The 17849-nt window shown below is 39.8% G+C and overlaps 1 protein-coding gene across 1 annotated transcript in view; it reads left to right on the top strand.

Annotated features, from left to right (window-relative positions):
* CDH23 (cadherin related 23) overlaps positions 1 to 17849 on the top strand; it is a 726582-nt gene that overhangs the window by 688034 nt on the left and 20699 nt on the right. Inside the window, exons 53-57 of the mRNA XM_070753910.1 lie at positions 2516 to 2727; positions 10001 to 10195; positions 11305 to 11415; positions 13965 to 14094; positions 17052 to 17315. Of these exons, the coding sequence (XP_070610011.1) occupies positions 2516 to 2727; positions 10001 to 10195; positions 11305 to 11415; positions 13965 to 14094; positions 17052 to 17315 (912 nt within the window). The remainder of the gene's footprint in view (positions 1 to 2515; positions 2728 to 10000; positions 10196 to 11304; positions 11416 to 13964; positions 14095 to 17051; positions 17316 to 17849) is intronic.

Raw genomic sequence — 17849 nt, 5'->3', positions numbered from 1 at the left:
CCGGCATCCTTTTTCGTTTATTTTTATGTGAAGACCTCCCTTTGAAGGAGCTGGGGAATCCCTCCCATGAAGAGATTCCGGGGGCAGAGCTTTGACGTCACTGGCAGGTTGCTAAGGACGCCAAGGTGATCACTTCCTGGATTCCATGGAATCCAGGAAGTGATCACCTTGTCGTCCTTAGCAACCTGCTGGTGACATCAAAGCTCTGAATGCCGAACATGACCCTGAACTTTGCCCGAAGTTTGAAAAAAAATCGGGTTCGTGTTTGGCATGTTGTTTGCTTTTTAAATATGATAGGGTTTTAATGTGTTTTTTAATATGAGATTTGTTTTTGCTAGAATATTGTTTTTATTGTTGTTGTGAGCCGCCCTGAGTCTTCAGAGAGGGGCAGCATACAAATCTAATAAATTGAATTGAATTGAACACCGCAAAATTCAGTACGGACCCGAATTGTGCGGGTTCGGTTCGCCCATCACTATTTATGATGCATATGTTCCTTTTCTTTGCCACAATTCCTACTTTACAAATAAGTTACTGAATGTTGGTGGTTGAGCTTTCCAACAGATGCCACTTGCTTTGATCTTCTCTCCTATATTTACTAATTCATTTCTAACAGAACACAGATAAAATCTTGCTACTGATTTCATGACCACTCATTGGCATGAAATGTAATATTTCCCTACTTACTAGCCTATTGAAAGTGACTTGGTAGAAAGGAGCAAATTTCTTGCACTGTTTGGGACAGAAAAGTAAACCTTGATGCCTGGTTTGAAAACCTGATCTGATCTGTATATAATATTGCTATTTAATATGGGTTGCCTTCTTTTTACCAGAATTAATTTAAAGCCTAATAACTTGGCAAGGATGTATTTTTCTGGACCATGTCTCAATGTTGGCAATTGAAATGCATTCAGAAATGCATTTACACATTTCCAATTTTCAATAAAACCCAAAGATTTGTTGAAGGAAAAAACTGAAATATAGCAGGAAGGACAATGTACTGGTAATCAATGAAGTTTGTCAAGTGTTGCTCTTTAAATGTTAAAAATGTAGTATTGGTTTCCAATTTTCCCATATGAATAGTATTGCTTTTGTGGAAGGAACACAAAAACTCTGTTTCTACAAAACATATATTGGTCCATTAATTATATTAGGGGGATTCAGTGTATTGTTAGAATGGTTATTCGTGCAGCAACATTTAACATGAGTGCCTTGTTATATAGCATTATAGATGCTTTGTTTGCATATTAACTCATTCTTTTAGCTTCAGGCTTCAGCAATGTTTCTTGTTCATCTTGTGCCATTAATAACAAAAAAGGCCCATGCAAATAATTCAGTGTGGTATCTCACTTGCAAGCAAACTGAGTCACTTAATCTGAAGCAGCCACGACCAGTCAACTGCTTCAAAGATCATGAATGAACACGCATCGTTCACATTACCTGCAGGTATCTTCAACACATGTATAAAAATGTGAAAGTATACTTACCGTATTTTTCCGTATTATTATTATTTTTACCGTATTATTTTTATAATACGCACCTTTTTCCCTCCTGAAAGAGGCTGAAATTTTGGGTGCACCTTATATTCCATATGTAGCTTTTTCAAAGTTTTTCCCCCCAGCCCTAAGGAGGTGCTAATTCCCTATTCTTCCAGGTTATTTTTATTGCTACTCTTTTTTTCAACCCTAACAAGATGCTAACTATCTTCCTGGCTTGCAGGATTTTTTAATTGCTACTCCCTCCCTCCCTCCCTAAGTCATTCCAGGCTTGGTTTCATTGCTAAAGGTTTTTTTCAGCCCTAACCAGGGGATAAAATAATGTGCTGAAGCTGACCAGACTAAGGATGCTAGCCAAATGAATACCTGGTAGATAGATTTTTCCCCCTATTTCCCTCCCCAAAAACTAAGGTGTGGCTTATACAGTGTTCCCTCGATTTTCACGGGGGATGTGTTCCGAGACCACCCGCGAAAGTTGAATTTCCGCGAAGTAGAGATACAGAAGTAAATACACTATTTTTGGCTATGAACAGTATCACAGGCCTTCCCTTAACACTTTAAACCCCTAAATTGCAATTTTCCATTCCCTTAGCAACCATTTAGATTATTACTCACCATGTTTATTTATTAAAGTTTATTAAAAAAATATTTATTAAAGGCAGACGAAAGTTTGGCGATGACATATGACGTCATCGGGCGGGAAAAACTGTGGTATGGGGGGAAAACCGCGAAGTATTTTTTAATTAATATATTTGAAAAACCGTGGTATAGACTTTTTGCGAAGTTTGAACCCGCGAAAATCGAGGGAACACTGTACTCTGAAAAATACGGTAAACTAAGAGGAGCTTCCAAGTATCTAACCAAGACTTCAGAGAGTCCTAGTTACTTCCCAAAGCTGAGGAGCAGATCCAGAAGTTCCCTTCAAACTGCCTCACTGAAAAATTTGCAGTGCTATACTATAAATCAGCTTTTGTGTTTCATACCGTATCTGAAGTGAGCTGTGTCTCTTCTCTTATCAGAGGCTTTCAAAATTCATAAAGATTCAGGACTTGTCACAACTCGCAGGCGCCTACAGTCTTATGAGAGGTTCAACCTAACAGTGGTAGCTACTGACAAAGGAAGGCCACCCCTCTGGGGGACTACAATGCTGCAACTGGATGTTGTTGACATCAATGACAATCGGCCAGTGTTTGTCCGCCCTCCCAATGGCACCATTCTGCACATTAAAGAGGTAAATCCTTATGTAGATGTTCTCATGATTTTAATATGACACAGCAATCCAGAGCTAAGCTATTATAGTCATTTTCCGAGAAGAGCACTTTTCTTTGCCTTCTGTGTGGAGGACCAGAAGCAATACATGGTCTCAAAGATGTTTAGAAACCTAAAGAGGAAATGTCCTTCAGAATGAGACAATGTTAAAGTTTTCTCTTCAAAACCCCTGACCATGCTGTCAAAACCTACTGAATTCTGTTCTGAGATAATAAATGAATCCATCAGATGGCACCATACATACATACATAAATGCATCTATATTTATGATGCTGTCCAATGCTGGAATAAGCAGTGTTATGCAAAGCATAAAAGAGTAAAAACTAGTAACAAAAAGAAAGATGAGAGAAAATGTAATTACATTTAGTTTTCATGGACAGTATTCAATATAGTCTCCATCCTTGCAAACGCCCCGTTTCCACCATACTCTGATGGGTCTTTAAATTTCTGTCCAAGGTCATTCATTTGCCTTGCCTTTCACTCAGTGGAGTTTCTCTTTCATTGTGTGTTTATTTTGCATTGATGTTCATTCTCTCTGTTGATTAAACCATCACAAAGTACTTCTATTGTGCTAGTCAGTCATTTTTGTGCAAAATACACTTTCAGCTCCCATTCATTCTTAACCCTCCTTTTATCAACCATATTTCTTAAATACCATCTTCCTTCTGCATTAAACTTTTCCTGGCCAAGTCTTGCTTCTGTATATTAAAGTGGGCAGAAGCATGGTGTTGTGCATGATTGTGTTTGCTTCTTTTGACACTCCACAGAAGAGACCACATATTATCTTTCTGACAATATATACACATCTTCCAACACCACCATTCATTTTCCTTCTTTTGTACCAAGTACCATCAATGACAATGACTTGCAGCTAATTCACTACTTTGACAGTCAAATGCAACTACTTTGATCTTTAGTGCATTTCTTTTCCAATCTGTTTAACATTTGTTGGAAATCAGGTGCAGTATTCATGTGAAAGTGCACATCCCCACCTCTATCATCACCAGAAACATTCCTTTTACATTTATTCCAATATACTCACAGGAATATCTCGCATCCTTCCCTTACTCCCTGCTGAGTGTTGAATCATTCACTAAACATTTCACTTATTTCAGTGGTGAAATTCAAATGTTAAAACTACCAGTTCTGTGGGCTTGACTTGGTGGGCATGATATGACTTGGTGGGTGTGGCAGGGGAAGGATACTGCAAAATCCCCATTTCCTCCCCACTCCTGTGGGAAGGATATTACAAAATATCCATTCCCACCCCACTCTGGGACCAGCCAGAGGTGGTATTTGCTGGTTCTCCGAATTGCTCAAAATTTCCACTAGTGGTTCTCCAGCACCCTGTTAGAACCTGTTGGATTTCACCCGTGCTTTACTTCCACCAGACATTACTCTTACTTACACTAAGCAATCAACCTTCAATTTCATATTCATGTAAAATGATGATGATGATGATGATGATGATTATTATTATTATTATTATTATTATTATTATTATTATTATTATTTATTAGATTTGTATGCCGCCCCTCTCCGCAGACTCGGGGTGGCTCACAATAGTGATAAAAAACAATATGTATTGACAAATCTAATAATTTAAGATCTAAAATAGCAATTGTACATTTAAAAAATCTAAAAACAAGGAACCCCAATATAAAAAACATACATACAGTCATGTCATGCACTAAAACTACATAGGCAGGGGGAGATGTCTCAGTTCCCCCACGCTTGATGACAGAGGTGGGTTTTGAGGAGTTTACGAAAGGCAAGGAGAGTAGGGGCAGTTCTAATCTCTGGAGGGAGCTGACTCCAGAGGGTCGGAGCCGCCACAGAGAAGGCTCTTCCCCTGGGTCCCGCCAGACAACATTGTTTAGTCTACGGGACCCAGAGAAGGCCAACTCTGTGGGACCTGACCGGTCACTGGGATTCGTGCGGCAGAAGGCGGTCTCACAGGTATCCTGATCTGGTGCCATGAAGGGCTTTGCATAATTGACCCCATTTATATGATTTGTTTAAATCAAGAAAATCTTTCTCATACTCAAAATAATTTTCAATGCTCTACCGAAGAACAAAAGTGTATTCTGCATACCGTTGTGTCATTTTGTACATCCCAACCAGTGGTGGGTTACTGCCGGTGTGCCTCGGAGCTCCGTTCGGGTAGTGCCCCGCAGATTGTGCAATTTGTCTTCACCAGTCCATCGCACATAGCCATCTTTTTTTAAAAAAAATTGCTTTATTGTGCTCCGTGCGCACGCACAGAAGCAAAATTTTGCGAGGGGATGCTCACGTGCGCACAATTTCAGCAATTTTTTTGCTTTTGCATGTGCATGGAAATAAAAATTCACCAAAATCCGAGTCCACGGAGAGGGGCGGCGTACAAGTCCAATCAATCAATCAAACCATGTGAGTGTGTGTCCCCTCACAAGATTTTGGCACTTTTTTTCTTCCCGTGCATGTACAGAAGCAAAATTGTATAGTGGGAACGCGAATGAATCACCATGATGCATGCGCAGTGCACTGGAAGCCAAGTAAGATCAACCCACCCCTGATCTCAACTGCCATTCGCTGTCAGCTCTTGAATTCTTTTAGTTAAAATTCTGCTGAACAGCTTTGCAGACACACCTCACAAGCTCTTTTATTTTATTAATGTTGATTAATGGCAACTGGACTTGTTTTTCTTGTTAGTGTGAGATGCTTCGCTACTCATCCAAGTAGCTTCATTGGTTAGACACAACTTTAAGACTTGTGGACTTCAACTCCCAGAATTCTCCAGGCAGCTATGCTGGGTTACGCCTAGTAACGGTTGCAGCCCTATTTGGACAGGGAGTCATTGCTCACAGTCTCTCATGCCCTCATCACCTCGAGGTTTGATCACTGCAATGCTCTCTACATGGGGATACCTCTGAAAAGTGTTCGGAAACTTCCGATCGTGCAGAACGCGGCCGCGAGAGCCATCGTGCGGCTTCCTAGATTCGCCCACGTCTCTGCAACACTCCGTGGCCTGCATTGGCTGCCGATCAATTTCCGGTCACAATTCAAAGTGTTGGTTATGACCTTTAAAGCCCTACATGGCATTGGACCAGAGTAACTCCGGAACCGCCTGCTACCGCACCAATCCCAGCGACAGCTAAGGTCCCACAGAGTTGGCCTTCTTCGGGTCCCGTCGACTAAACAATGTCGTTTGGCGGGCCCCAGGGGAAGAGCCTTCTCTGTGGCGGCCCCAGCCCTCTGGAATCCACTCCCCCCAGAGATTAGAACTGCCCCCACCCTCCTTGTCTTTCGTATACCCCCATCTATACCGCCAGGCATGGGGGAGTTGAGACACCTTTCCCCCAGGCTTTTTTATATTTATGTTTGGATATGTATGTGTTGTTTGCTTTTTAATTATGATAATGTTTTTATGTGCTTTTTAATATTATATTTGTTTTTGCTAGAATATTGTTTTTATTGTTGTTGTGAGCCGCCCCGAGTCTTCGGAGAGGGGCGGCATACAAATCTAATAAATTGAATTGAATTGAATTGAAAGTTAGTTAAATGTTTCAAACTATAAACAATAACAAAATTCAGACAACTTTACCTAGATGACTGAAATCTTCATTGTCATCTTCTTTTAGATTTTCTATTTTCTATTCTCTTTCTTTCTATATAAGGGAAGAGCTAGTTGTCTGCCAGCCATATCAAATTCCATGCACACGTCAGATAAGTTATACAGTCACTCCTCAGATAAGTTACTTTTACATTTTTAATAGTTCTCCAGTTACTTATCTGCATTTTTTAACACTTTTCTTAATTTTTATTACTTAGCTAGTTCTCATATTATATCACAACTGATTCTCAACAGCTTCCAAGTTAGGAGCAATTAATTGAAACATAATGTATGTAACACAGCTCAGCTTAAACAATTAAATCTGCACCATCAAATCGTAGCCCAATAATTCAACCGCAACTACTACACAGAGGCAGAAATAACAAAACATGGGAAAGAAAGAAGATAGGAATTCTCCCTGAAACAATTTGGTTTTAACCTTCCAGAAAAATATTCAGGACAGTCTGACAGATCTTCGGAAACCATTCCAATACATTGGCATCCTTCTGACAACTAACGTTTTCTCTACATTGATGATTTGCATTACCTTTCTTTTATCTTTATCTTTGAAGAATGTTCATATTTGTACATTTTTCCACATCCTAATTTTTTGCATACTTATTATTAGGGCAGCTTTACATATTTCTATGATAGTCTATAATGTAATTATTTTCACTCTGTCCCAACCAAATTGCTCTGGCAATCTCACACTACTTACCAGAGCTTACAAAACTTTTGCCAGACCCATCCTCGAATACAGCTCATCTGTTTGGAACCCATATTGCATCTCAGACATTAACACCCTTGAAAATGTCCAAAGATACTTCACCAGAAGAGCCCTTCACTCCTCCACTCGAAATAGAATACCCTACGAGACTAGACTTTCAATCCTGGGCCTAGAAATTTTAGAACTAAGACGCCTTAAACAAGATCTAATTATTGCCCACAAGATCATATGCTGCAACGTGATGCCTGTCGGCGACTACTTCAGCTTCAACCACAACAACACAAGAGCACACAACAGATTTAAACTTAATATTAACCACTCCAAAGTTGACTGTAAAAAATATGACTTCAGTAACCGAGTTGTCGAAGCGTGGAACTCATTACCGGACTCCATAGTGTCATCCCCAAAGCCCCAACACTTTACCCTTAGATTATCTACAGTTGACCTATCCAGATTCCTAAGAGGTCAGTAAGGGGCGAGTACAAGTGCACTAGAGTGCCTTCCGTCCCCTGTCCTATTGCTCTCCTATATCTCCCATACCTTTCTTCTACTCCTATATCTCTTCTTCTATTCTTTCATTGATATGTTCTATTACTATATCTTCTTTTCTATTATTTCTTAGATATCTCCTCTATAACCCTCATCATGTATTTTACTGTGTATATAGATATATACCCACTAAAACCCTCATTGTGTATTGGACTAAATAAATAAATAAACCAGATTCTGTTTTATCTTTCCTTGTGCCCATTTTCTATTTCCATTTCCAAAACAGTTTACTTTCTAACATAAAGGATTCATGATTCTCTTTTTTCCCAGCCTCTATTCTTTCATTCTAACTTCTTTCTTATTGTGCCCTAAATTCCATCCTTGACATCATCAGCCTGTAGTCTGGATTGCATGCAGAATCTCTCATCATCTTGCATCCTTCACTAATTCTCTCATTCTTTCAACATAATCCAATTAGTCATGCTTCTTGGTTTATTCTTTTTTTCATGTGTATACATGAATTGCAGATCTTTTTCTACCCACCAGTTACAATCCCAATCCTCCTCAAAAATGGTATTTCTAAATACTTGAGAGATTCTTCAGCACTATTTCTTCTTGCTCCCATCCATATGTTCATGTGACCTATTGGTACAATTTCCAATTCCATCACATTCTACAGAGGAATCATTGAGTCTGTCATCTGCACCTCTATAACTGTCTGGTTTGGTGCTGCAACCCAACAGGGCCGGCACAGACTTCAGAGGAGAATCAGAACTGCAGAAAAAACAATTGCTGCCAACCTGCCTTCCATTGAGGACCTGTATACTGCACGAGTCAAAAAAAGGGCGGGGAAAATATTTACTGACCACTCACATCTGGACACAAATTGTTTTAACTCCTACCCTCAAAACATTGCTACAGAGCACTGCACACCAAGACAACTAGACACAAACAGTTTTTTTCCGAACACCATCAATCTACTAAACAAATAATTCCCTCAACACTGTCAGACTTTTTACTAAATCTGCACTTCTATTGTACTAGTTTTTCGCATCATTCCTATCATCTTTTCCTCCCACTTAGGACTGTATGACTGTAACTTTTTGCTTGTATCCTAAGATTTGTATTAATATTGATTGTTTCTTCATTGCTTATTTGACCCCTATGACAATCATTAAGTGCCGTACCACATGATTCTTGACAAATGTATATTTTATTTATGTACGATGAGAGCATATGCACCAAGACAAATTCCTTGTGTGTCCAATCACACTTGGCCAATAAAAAAATTCTATTCTATTCTATTCATTCAATAGGTTCCCCAGATTTTCCCAAAACTGTTGCTTTGTACTTCCATTATCACCATTCAGCACAGTGTGTCATGCCACAATCACTAAATCTGCGGATTCCTACTTTTGTAGGGACCCAACCCAACCAAGAATTTCCCAATTCTATACTTTAGTCCTTACATTCACAATTAAATCCATATTTTCCCTTTCCTGCATATGTTCCTCAACTTCACAAGATTAGATCTCTGTATTCAGATCAGTTCATCCTTCCCATCCATTTTCTTAGTTCTACAATAAGTACCAGTCAGTTCTGGAACATTTGGGCTGGTGCACCACAAGTACAACCAACACCCAATTGCCTAATTTTAGTCCATGTATGTTCTCATCACCTAGAAGGTACATGATGTGTACCATTTAAGAAACTCAGTTGGCTCTGAGTTCAAAAAGAAGGTACAGTTCTATCTAGAGGAATATAATATGTAGTGTTCAATTTTAGCTAATATTGCACCTCAGTATGTGCTAGAATTGGTTAACAGGTTACTTTCAGTGATTAATCTCTTCACTTGTAGGAACATATATATTTATGCAGCACTATGATTAGTGAGTTTTGAACTGCTGGAGTCTCCATTGTGGCAAGTTCTCAGAATCATCAGAAGGCCAAATATGTGAGTCTGCATTCCAATTAACCTGAAACCCAGCTTGTAAATACACTATAAATACTGTCTACTTGGCGGGATGCAGGCAACAATGTGTTGGCTTTCAAGGTAGCCTCTAAACTAGTGATTCTGACATTTATAGCTTAGAACTGGTTGTTGGTTGCATTGGTTGGTCTACTGGCCAAAACTGACTGGTATCATAGTTGTTGGGTTTTTTTACCATTAGGAGAATCTATTGGTACAATTAAGGCTAGTAATGTATTCTATTTCGGTGTCTTATTCAGAAGGTTTATGGGGAAACCATGATTGACTAAAACTATGATCCATGTGATGATGATGACATTTGGAAGTTTGTAACTTGGAATTCTCAGATCTGCAGGCAATGAATGGTCATAAGAGATGTGATTTTCCCATGCTTCCCTGAAGTGGTTTATATTTTAAACAATGTTTTCTGCATACATGATCCTTGTATCTATAAACAGGAAATCCCCTTACGATCCAATGTGTATGAAGTATATGCTACAGACAAGGATGAGGACCTCAATGGAGCCGTGCAGTACACCCTTCTGAAAACTGGTGCTGGAAATAAGGATTGGGAATATTTTACCATTGATGTAAACAGTGGGCTCATTCGGACAGCAATGAGACTGGACCGGGAGAAGCAAGCCACATACAGTGTAAGTCACAAATCAGGAATATTGCGACTTTCATATAATATGCTACATGATGATTTGTCCTCAGCGTCAGAAGAAAGCAAAAGAAAGCTAAAAAGTGATCTTGTTGGCTCTCCTTGTCTTCCTGTATTTTTTCTTGGAGATGTTTTTGGATTTTTGTGTATCTATTATTCTGTGGGGGAAGTTTAAGGGGGGAAAAGGGTTAAAGAAGTTAAAGAAGGAATTATCTAAAGGAGAAGGGAGAGTAGGAGGGGAATATTTCTCTTTTATTACAATTAAAAGTGGTTGAAAGTGGAGCTCAGTAGTGTGGGAACACAATCAAGAGAATGTGCCTCATAATTGGACAAGGGTTTTTCTTGTCCTCCCCGCCCCCTTGGTGGTGGGAGCACAGGGGGGGGGCACATTGGGGGTGTGTGTGATAGGGGTAAGGAAGGGGGGAATTAAACCAAGGGCAAAACAAGAGGGAAAAAGGGTTATTTTGGTATATTATGATTGAGTGTAAGATAATGGTTTTAAATGTGAATGGTTTGGGATCAGGTTTGAAACATTTCAGGAAGGAAGAGAGGTGTTGTTACCAGACCTGCAGAGGCTGCCATGATTGGTTGATATGACTGTTTTGGTTTGAAAGGGAAACTTTTATTTTTAATTAGGTGACAATCAAAGGACCCTTCAGAGTCAGTTTTCACCAGATATGTGCCAATATGATATTTCCAATAAAGCTATTCTTCGAGGAGTTCACCTGTTTTTACTTTCAATGGATCTATTACTTGGAACCCTGACACCTAAGGAGAGAGTAGCATTTTCTCTGCTCTGTTACTATTTTCCACCACTCAAGTCCTTTCTTGCAAAGCTAAGCAATCATTTTTCTTAGGCAATTGAGATATTCTTTATGATGCTTTTGCACCATGCAGAAGTTAAATAAAAGGGGAAGTTAATTATTAATAGATCAGTTAAATAAATAAAAATCTGTTTATTTTTCTCTTTTCTAGCTAGAAAATGCTCTAATTATGTGTTTATGGTATAGGTCAATAAAGGAACTCAGTTGCCTCTTTTTTGGTGCTTCTGCCATTGCCACTGATACATGACTAACCTTTCATGTCTTTTTCCCGTAGTTAATTATTGTGGCCTGTGATCAAGGTCAACCACCCTATGAGACGATGCAACCTCTCCAGGTAGCGCTGGATGATATTGATGACAATGAACCTGTCTTCCTGAAGCCACCTGTAAGCAGGTCTATCTTTTCCCTTCTGGTCTTCACTGGAGCCAGGGCAGATTAGGATCCAAACTAGAAAAAGTCCCTTTAAGAAAGATTTTCAACAGAGTAGCTGTCCTTGTTTCTTCTAACATGCACATTAAAATTTACTCAAAATCACTTACAGTTAGAAACAGATTCATTTGGGGAAAATATTTTTTATACACTGAATTGTTTGTTGTCACTTTATGCCTATTTCAAGTTCTTAAACTAAACATTTTTTAAAAAAATCTATTTTTGAGCATAATAATAGTCTGCATAGATATAATAGTATAAAATGAAGCCTTATTATTATTTTAGCTATGATGTCCCTAAATTTTACTCTATGCACATCAAGAGTTGAGCTGCAAGATATTTTCACCTGGAATACAGACGGAACTTAAAACCAGATTGAATAACTATGTACAAATGATGTTTCAGAGTAGCAAAAATAAATTAAATATTTTTAAACTTGTTTTTCTAACTTTTGTAAACTTCAGTTTTAAATATTTCCAGTAGCCATTGATGTTAAAAGTTAATTTTGCTTTGTTTGTTCTACTGAAGGTATTTTATTGGTCAGTGGCTGAAATAAAGTTCTTGTCTGATCTCAAACAAAGCTAACTAAAAAGAGAAGAGAAGAGACCCAGGGTTTAGGTTTAGGATTGCAAGGTTAAAATTAGGCAGATTTGGTTTCTAGATGACTTTGTTTATATGTGCGGCCTGGTTTCTGGCATGCTGTGGCCTAGTACCGGTCCACAGACTAGGGATTGGGGACCCCTGGTCTATTAGCACCTTGAGCTCCTGAACATAAAGACAGAATATTAACCTAAGAACAACTAATAACAATAACAGCAGGACCCCAAGACAATGAAGATAAAACCTAAGTTTACTCTCCCAGCAATCATATATTATTAAATTATATTATATTCAAGGGTGGGTTACTGCCTGGATGGGGGGGGGGGAAACGCAGTGGGGTAGCAAAAATGGAGCTCCACTCCAGAGCACCCAATTTGCACTGAAATATGTTGAAAGACAATGCATAAGCCAGGCCTACAGTGTGGTAGTAAAAATTTTGGTAGCCATTCACTGATTATATTATATTAATTACATTGCATTGCATTGCATTGCATTGCATTGCATTGCATTGCATTGCATTGCATTGCATTGCATTGCATTGCATTACATTTATATATCATACCAGCAGTCCTGGTTTAAGACCTGGGCACCACATGACAGGGTGAGCTCCCATTCTGGTCCCAACTCCTGCCAACCTAGCAATTCAAAAGCATTCATATACACATAGATAAATAGGTACCACTTTGGTGGGAAGATAACATGACTTCATGATGTTATGCTGTAAATGTCTTCAGACTGCACTGGCTCAATAACCTTGAAATGGCAATATTGTTCGCACTGGCTCAATAGCCTTGAAATGGGGAGGGGGAATCACTGACCCCCTGAGAGAGGGTCCGCAACTTGGGCGTTCTCCTCGATCCACAGTTCACATTAGAGAAACATCTTTCAGCTGGGGCAAACGGGGTGTTTGCCCAGGTTCGCCTGGTGTACCAGTTGCGGCCCTATCTGGACCGGGAGTCACTGCTCACAGTCACTCATGCCCTAATCACCTCGAGTCTCGACTACTGTAACGCTCTCTACATGGGGCTACCTTTGAAGAGTGTTCAGAAACTTCAGATCGTGCAGAACGCAGCTGCGAGAGCAATCATGGGCTTCCCTAAGAATGCCCATGTTACACTAACACTCCGCAGTCTGCATTGGTTGCCGATCAGTTTCCGGTCACAATTCAAAGTATTGGTTATGACCTATAAAGCCCTTCATGGCATCGGACCAGAATATCTCCGGGACCGTCTTCTGCCACACGAATCCCAGCGACCTGTTAGGTCCCACAGAGTTGGCCTTCTCTGGGTCTCGTTGACTAAACAATGTCATTTGGCAGGACCCAGGAGCCGCCACAATGTCATGTGGCGGCCCCGACTCTCTGGAACCAACTCCTCCCTGAGATCAGAATTGCCCCCACCCTCCTCGCCTTTCATAAGCTCCTTAAAACCCACCTCTGTCGTCAGGCATGGGAAACTGAGATAACTTCCCCAGGCGTATATTGTTTATGTATGGTATGTTGTGTGCATGTTTTTTAAATTGTGGGTTTTTAGTTTTAATTATTAGATTTGTATTGTATATTGCTTTTCTATTACTGCTGTGAGCCGTCCCGAGCCTACAGAGAGGGTCGGCCTACAAATTTAATAAATAAAATAAAATAAATATGCATTGCCCCTTATAGTCAGCAACAATTAGCGAAGGACACTTCTTTTTAAAAACCAATATACCTATGCTAGCTTATGAAGTAAATTCATTGAAATTTATATTGTTTATGGTTAGGGGGGGCTTTTTTTTATTCTCATGACCATAATTCATATAATGGGTAGCAATACATCTGTTTTGCTGTCTCTCATGATTTTTTTTTAAAAAAATGTTGCTTTGTATCCCCCCCCCTCTGTTTTTTGTTTCTTTGTTTTGTTGCTGCAGAAGGGGAGCCCCCTTTACCAGGTTCTTTCTGTGCCCGAACACTCACAGCTGGGCACAGTGGTAGGAAATGTCACCGGCGCAGTGGATGCTGACGAGGGCACCAATGCTATTGTGTATTACTACATTGCAGGTAGATTTCAGTTCTTCTAATCTTCCTTCTTTGGATAGTTTAACACTACACTCCGTATCATCCTCATCACCCATAATATCCATTTTGCCTTTAATACACTTTGTAAAAATAATTTCTTAGGTTAAAGAAGGGGTAAGTGTGGAGATCCATCAGTCATTAACTGAGCAGAGTATATCTAGAGGGCTTCTTAGAAGCAGAATTCACAAATGAGTTGTTTTTTTCACTTCCAAAAGTGAATCCAATCATTTCAGCTCAATAATTTAATTTCATTTAGTTTCATTTAGTAGGGATTAGTAAAGAAAGACATGGATTTCCTTCCCTTCCCTTCCTTCCTTCCTTTCCTCTTCCTCTTCCTCTTTCTCTTCACAAATTAAAACACCCCAACTCTGTAACAACTCTGGGCAGAAATATTATAGACAATAGAAAACTTTACTTGAAAAAAATGACAAACCAGGGAATAGCAATAGAAACATAACCCTAACATTTAACCTGCTTGATCTAGATCTTGGAAGAAGAGCTTAGTTAACCTAACCATATATACTTTAATATTACTTTATCCAATTCTTTTAAAAAAAATTACCTGGATTTATTGGAATTGTCTGAAAAAGGAAGAGGAGCTTGGGCAGAACACTCATTTTGATCGAATTGATTTTACCTATTAATGAAAGTTGTAAATTTTGCCAATTTTTTAGGTCTACTTTAATTTGATTTATTAAACTTGTATAATTGTCTTATTTTAATGTAAAATGTCTTCTTTTAATAAAAAAATAGAAAAAGAAGTAAGATATTTAGTTATACACATATTAACAGCTGCCAGGATAGTATATGCCCAACAATGGAAAATAGACAAACTACCAGAAGGAAATATAGTAATTAAAAAAATATTGGACTGTGTGGAGATGGACAGGTTATCTAAAAGATTAGAGGGAAAAGAAGATTCAGATTACTATAAAATATGGGCAAAATTTTATGATTGGTTAAAGAAAAGAGCAACAAAGAAATAAATAAAAAATTACGCAAACACGTCGAATAAAAGAATTGAAAAATTAATACTATGTGAAAGAAGTAAAATTCTCTGATCGAACACCTAAAAAGTGGGGAAACTTTCATTTCCCAAATGTTGTATGTGAATGTTTCTGTGTATGTCTTTTCTTTTTTATGTTATACAGTGATACCTCGTCTTACAAACGCCTTGTCATACAAACTTTTCGAGATACAAACCTGGAGTTTAAGATTTTTTTGCCTCTTCTTACAAACTATTTTCACCTTACAAACCCAATGCTGCTGCTGGGATGCCCCGTCTCCGGACTTCCCTTGCCAATGAAGCACCCGTTTTTGCGCTGCTGGGATTCCCCTGAGGCTCCCCTCCATGGGAAACACCACCTCAGCAGCGAAAAAACGGGCGCTTTGCTGGCAACGGAAGTCCAGAGGTAGGGTTTTCCAGCGAGGGGAGCCTCAGTGAAATCGCAGCATTGCAAAAACACAGAGGTCCGGAGGTGGAGTTTCGAGGACTTTGGTGGTTTTGTGATGCTGCGATTTCACTGGTGTTCCCTTCGCTGGAAATAATAATAATAATAATAATAATAATAATAATAATAATAATAATAATAATAGTAATAATAATTTATTAGATTTGTATGCCGCCCCTCTCCGAAGACTCGGGGCGGCTCACAACAAGCGATAAAACAATATTGTACAGGCACAAATCTAATATTAAGAAAAAACTAAAAAACCCTATCAATTAAAAACCAAACAGCACATACATACCAAACATAAATTATAATAAGCTTGGGGGAAAGGTGTCTCAAATCCCCCATGCCTGGCGGTATAGATGGGTCTTAAGTAGTTTACGGAAGACGAGGAGGGTGGGAGCAGTTCTAATCTCCGGGGGGAATTGATTCCAGAGGGCCGGGGCCGCCACAGAGAAGGCTCTTCCCCTGGGGCCCGCCATACGACATTGTTTAGTCGACGGGACCCGGAGAAGGCCAACTCTGTGGGACCTTATCGGCCGCTGGGATTCGTGCGGTAGTAGGCGGTTCCGGAGGTATTCTGGTCCAATGCCATGTAGGGCTTTAAAGGTCATGACCAACACTTTGAATTGTGACCGGAAACTGATCGGCAGCCAATGCAAGCCACGGAGTGTTGTAGAAACGTGGGCGAATCTAGGAAGCCCCACGATGGCTCTCGCGGCTGCGTTCTGCACGATCTGAAGTTTCCGAACACTTTTCAAAGGTAGCCCCATGTAGAGAGCGTTGCAGTAATCGAACCTCGAGGTGATAAGGGCATGAGTGACTGTGAGCAATGACTCCCTGTCCAAATAGGGCCGCAACTGGTGCACCAGGCGAACCTGGGCAAACGCCCTCCTCGCCACAGCCGAAAGATGATGTTCCAATGTCAGCTGTGGAAAACCCCACCTCCAAACTTCCGTTGCCAGCGAAGCGCTCGTTTTTGCGATGCTGGGATTTCCCTGCTGGGATGCCCTACAGCATCGCAAAAACACAGAAGTTCGCAGGTGGGGTTTCCTATGGAGTGGAACCTCAGGGGAATCCCAGCAGTGCAAAAACGGGTGCTTCGGCTGGCAAAAGGGGTGAATTTTGGGCTTGCACGCATTAATCACTTTTCCATTGATTCCTATGGGAAACATTGTTTCGTCTTACAAACTTTTCACCTTAAGAACCTCATCCTCATCCATAGCCGCCCCGAGTCCGCAGAGAGGGGCGGCATACAAATCTAAATAATAAATAAATAAATAAATCCTGGAACCAATTAAGTTTGTAAGACAAGGTATCACTGTATTTGAAAAAAACAAATAATTTTTTTTTAAAAGGAAGAAGAGCTTAGTTAAATATAGTTTTTGCTTAGATTTTTATTACAGTATAATTACCATTCCCTAGTGAAATCCCATTGTAGAAAGCAAGCAGTCTAAAGGCAACCTGACTAATTTTCTCTTCCATCAGCTGGTAACAGGGAGAACAATTTCCAGCTGAGTCGGGAAGGGAAATTGCAGGTTCTTCGGGACTTGGACCGAGAGAAACAAGGGTTCTACTCCATCATTGTCAAAGCTTCCAGCAATCGAAACTGGAACCCTCCTCAAGGTCGCCGAGCAGCCCGACTCCAGGCTATGGATCTCAGCAGTGATAACACCCTGCGGGATGTCCGGATCTTTCTGTCTGACATAAATGATCAGTCGCCACAGTTCACCAAATCAGAATACACAGCAGGTATGGAGAAGTTCACTTCAATATGGCCAGAAAATGGTCTCAAAACTAACTCATTTTCTGAATTACCTTGTGTAAGAAAACATAAGTGTTCTGTCGGGCTCTCTGGTAGAATCCTCCCAAAAATTTGCAGGTACAAATTTCAGACACACACACGTTTGAAAATTCAAAACAATGTTCTTTATACTGAAAATTCACTTAAACCAAGCCCTCTTTTGGTATAGCAAAGAGCACTCGTTTCCAAACAAACTGGTAATTTGTACAAGTCCCTTATCAGTTCTGTGATACTTAGCTTGCAGCTGTGAGGCAATTCACAGTCCTTCTTCTTTCACAAAGTGAAACACACTTTGCTCTGGTTTAGTTTCAAAGCGGGGGAAAATCAGCACACAAAAGGTCAAAGTCAGTAAAGCAGTCACGAAACACAACGATCAGATAATCCTCCACAATGGCCAAACCCACAGGCTGCTATTTATAGCAGCCTCACTAATTACCACAGCCCCATCCAACCACAGGTGGCCTCATTTTCTTTGATAATAA

Source organism: Erythrolamprus reginae, chromosome 5 (genome assembly GCF_031021105.1).
Source record: "Erythrolamprus reginae isolate rEryReg1 chromosome 5, rEryReg1.hap1, whole genome shotgun sequence".
Classification (NCBI taxonomy): domain Eukaryota; kingdom Metazoa; phylum Chordata; class Lepidosauria; order Squamata; family Dipsadidae; genus Erythrolamprus; species Erythrolamprus reginae.
This window is presented reverse-complemented; position numbering and strand designations above follow the sequence as displayed.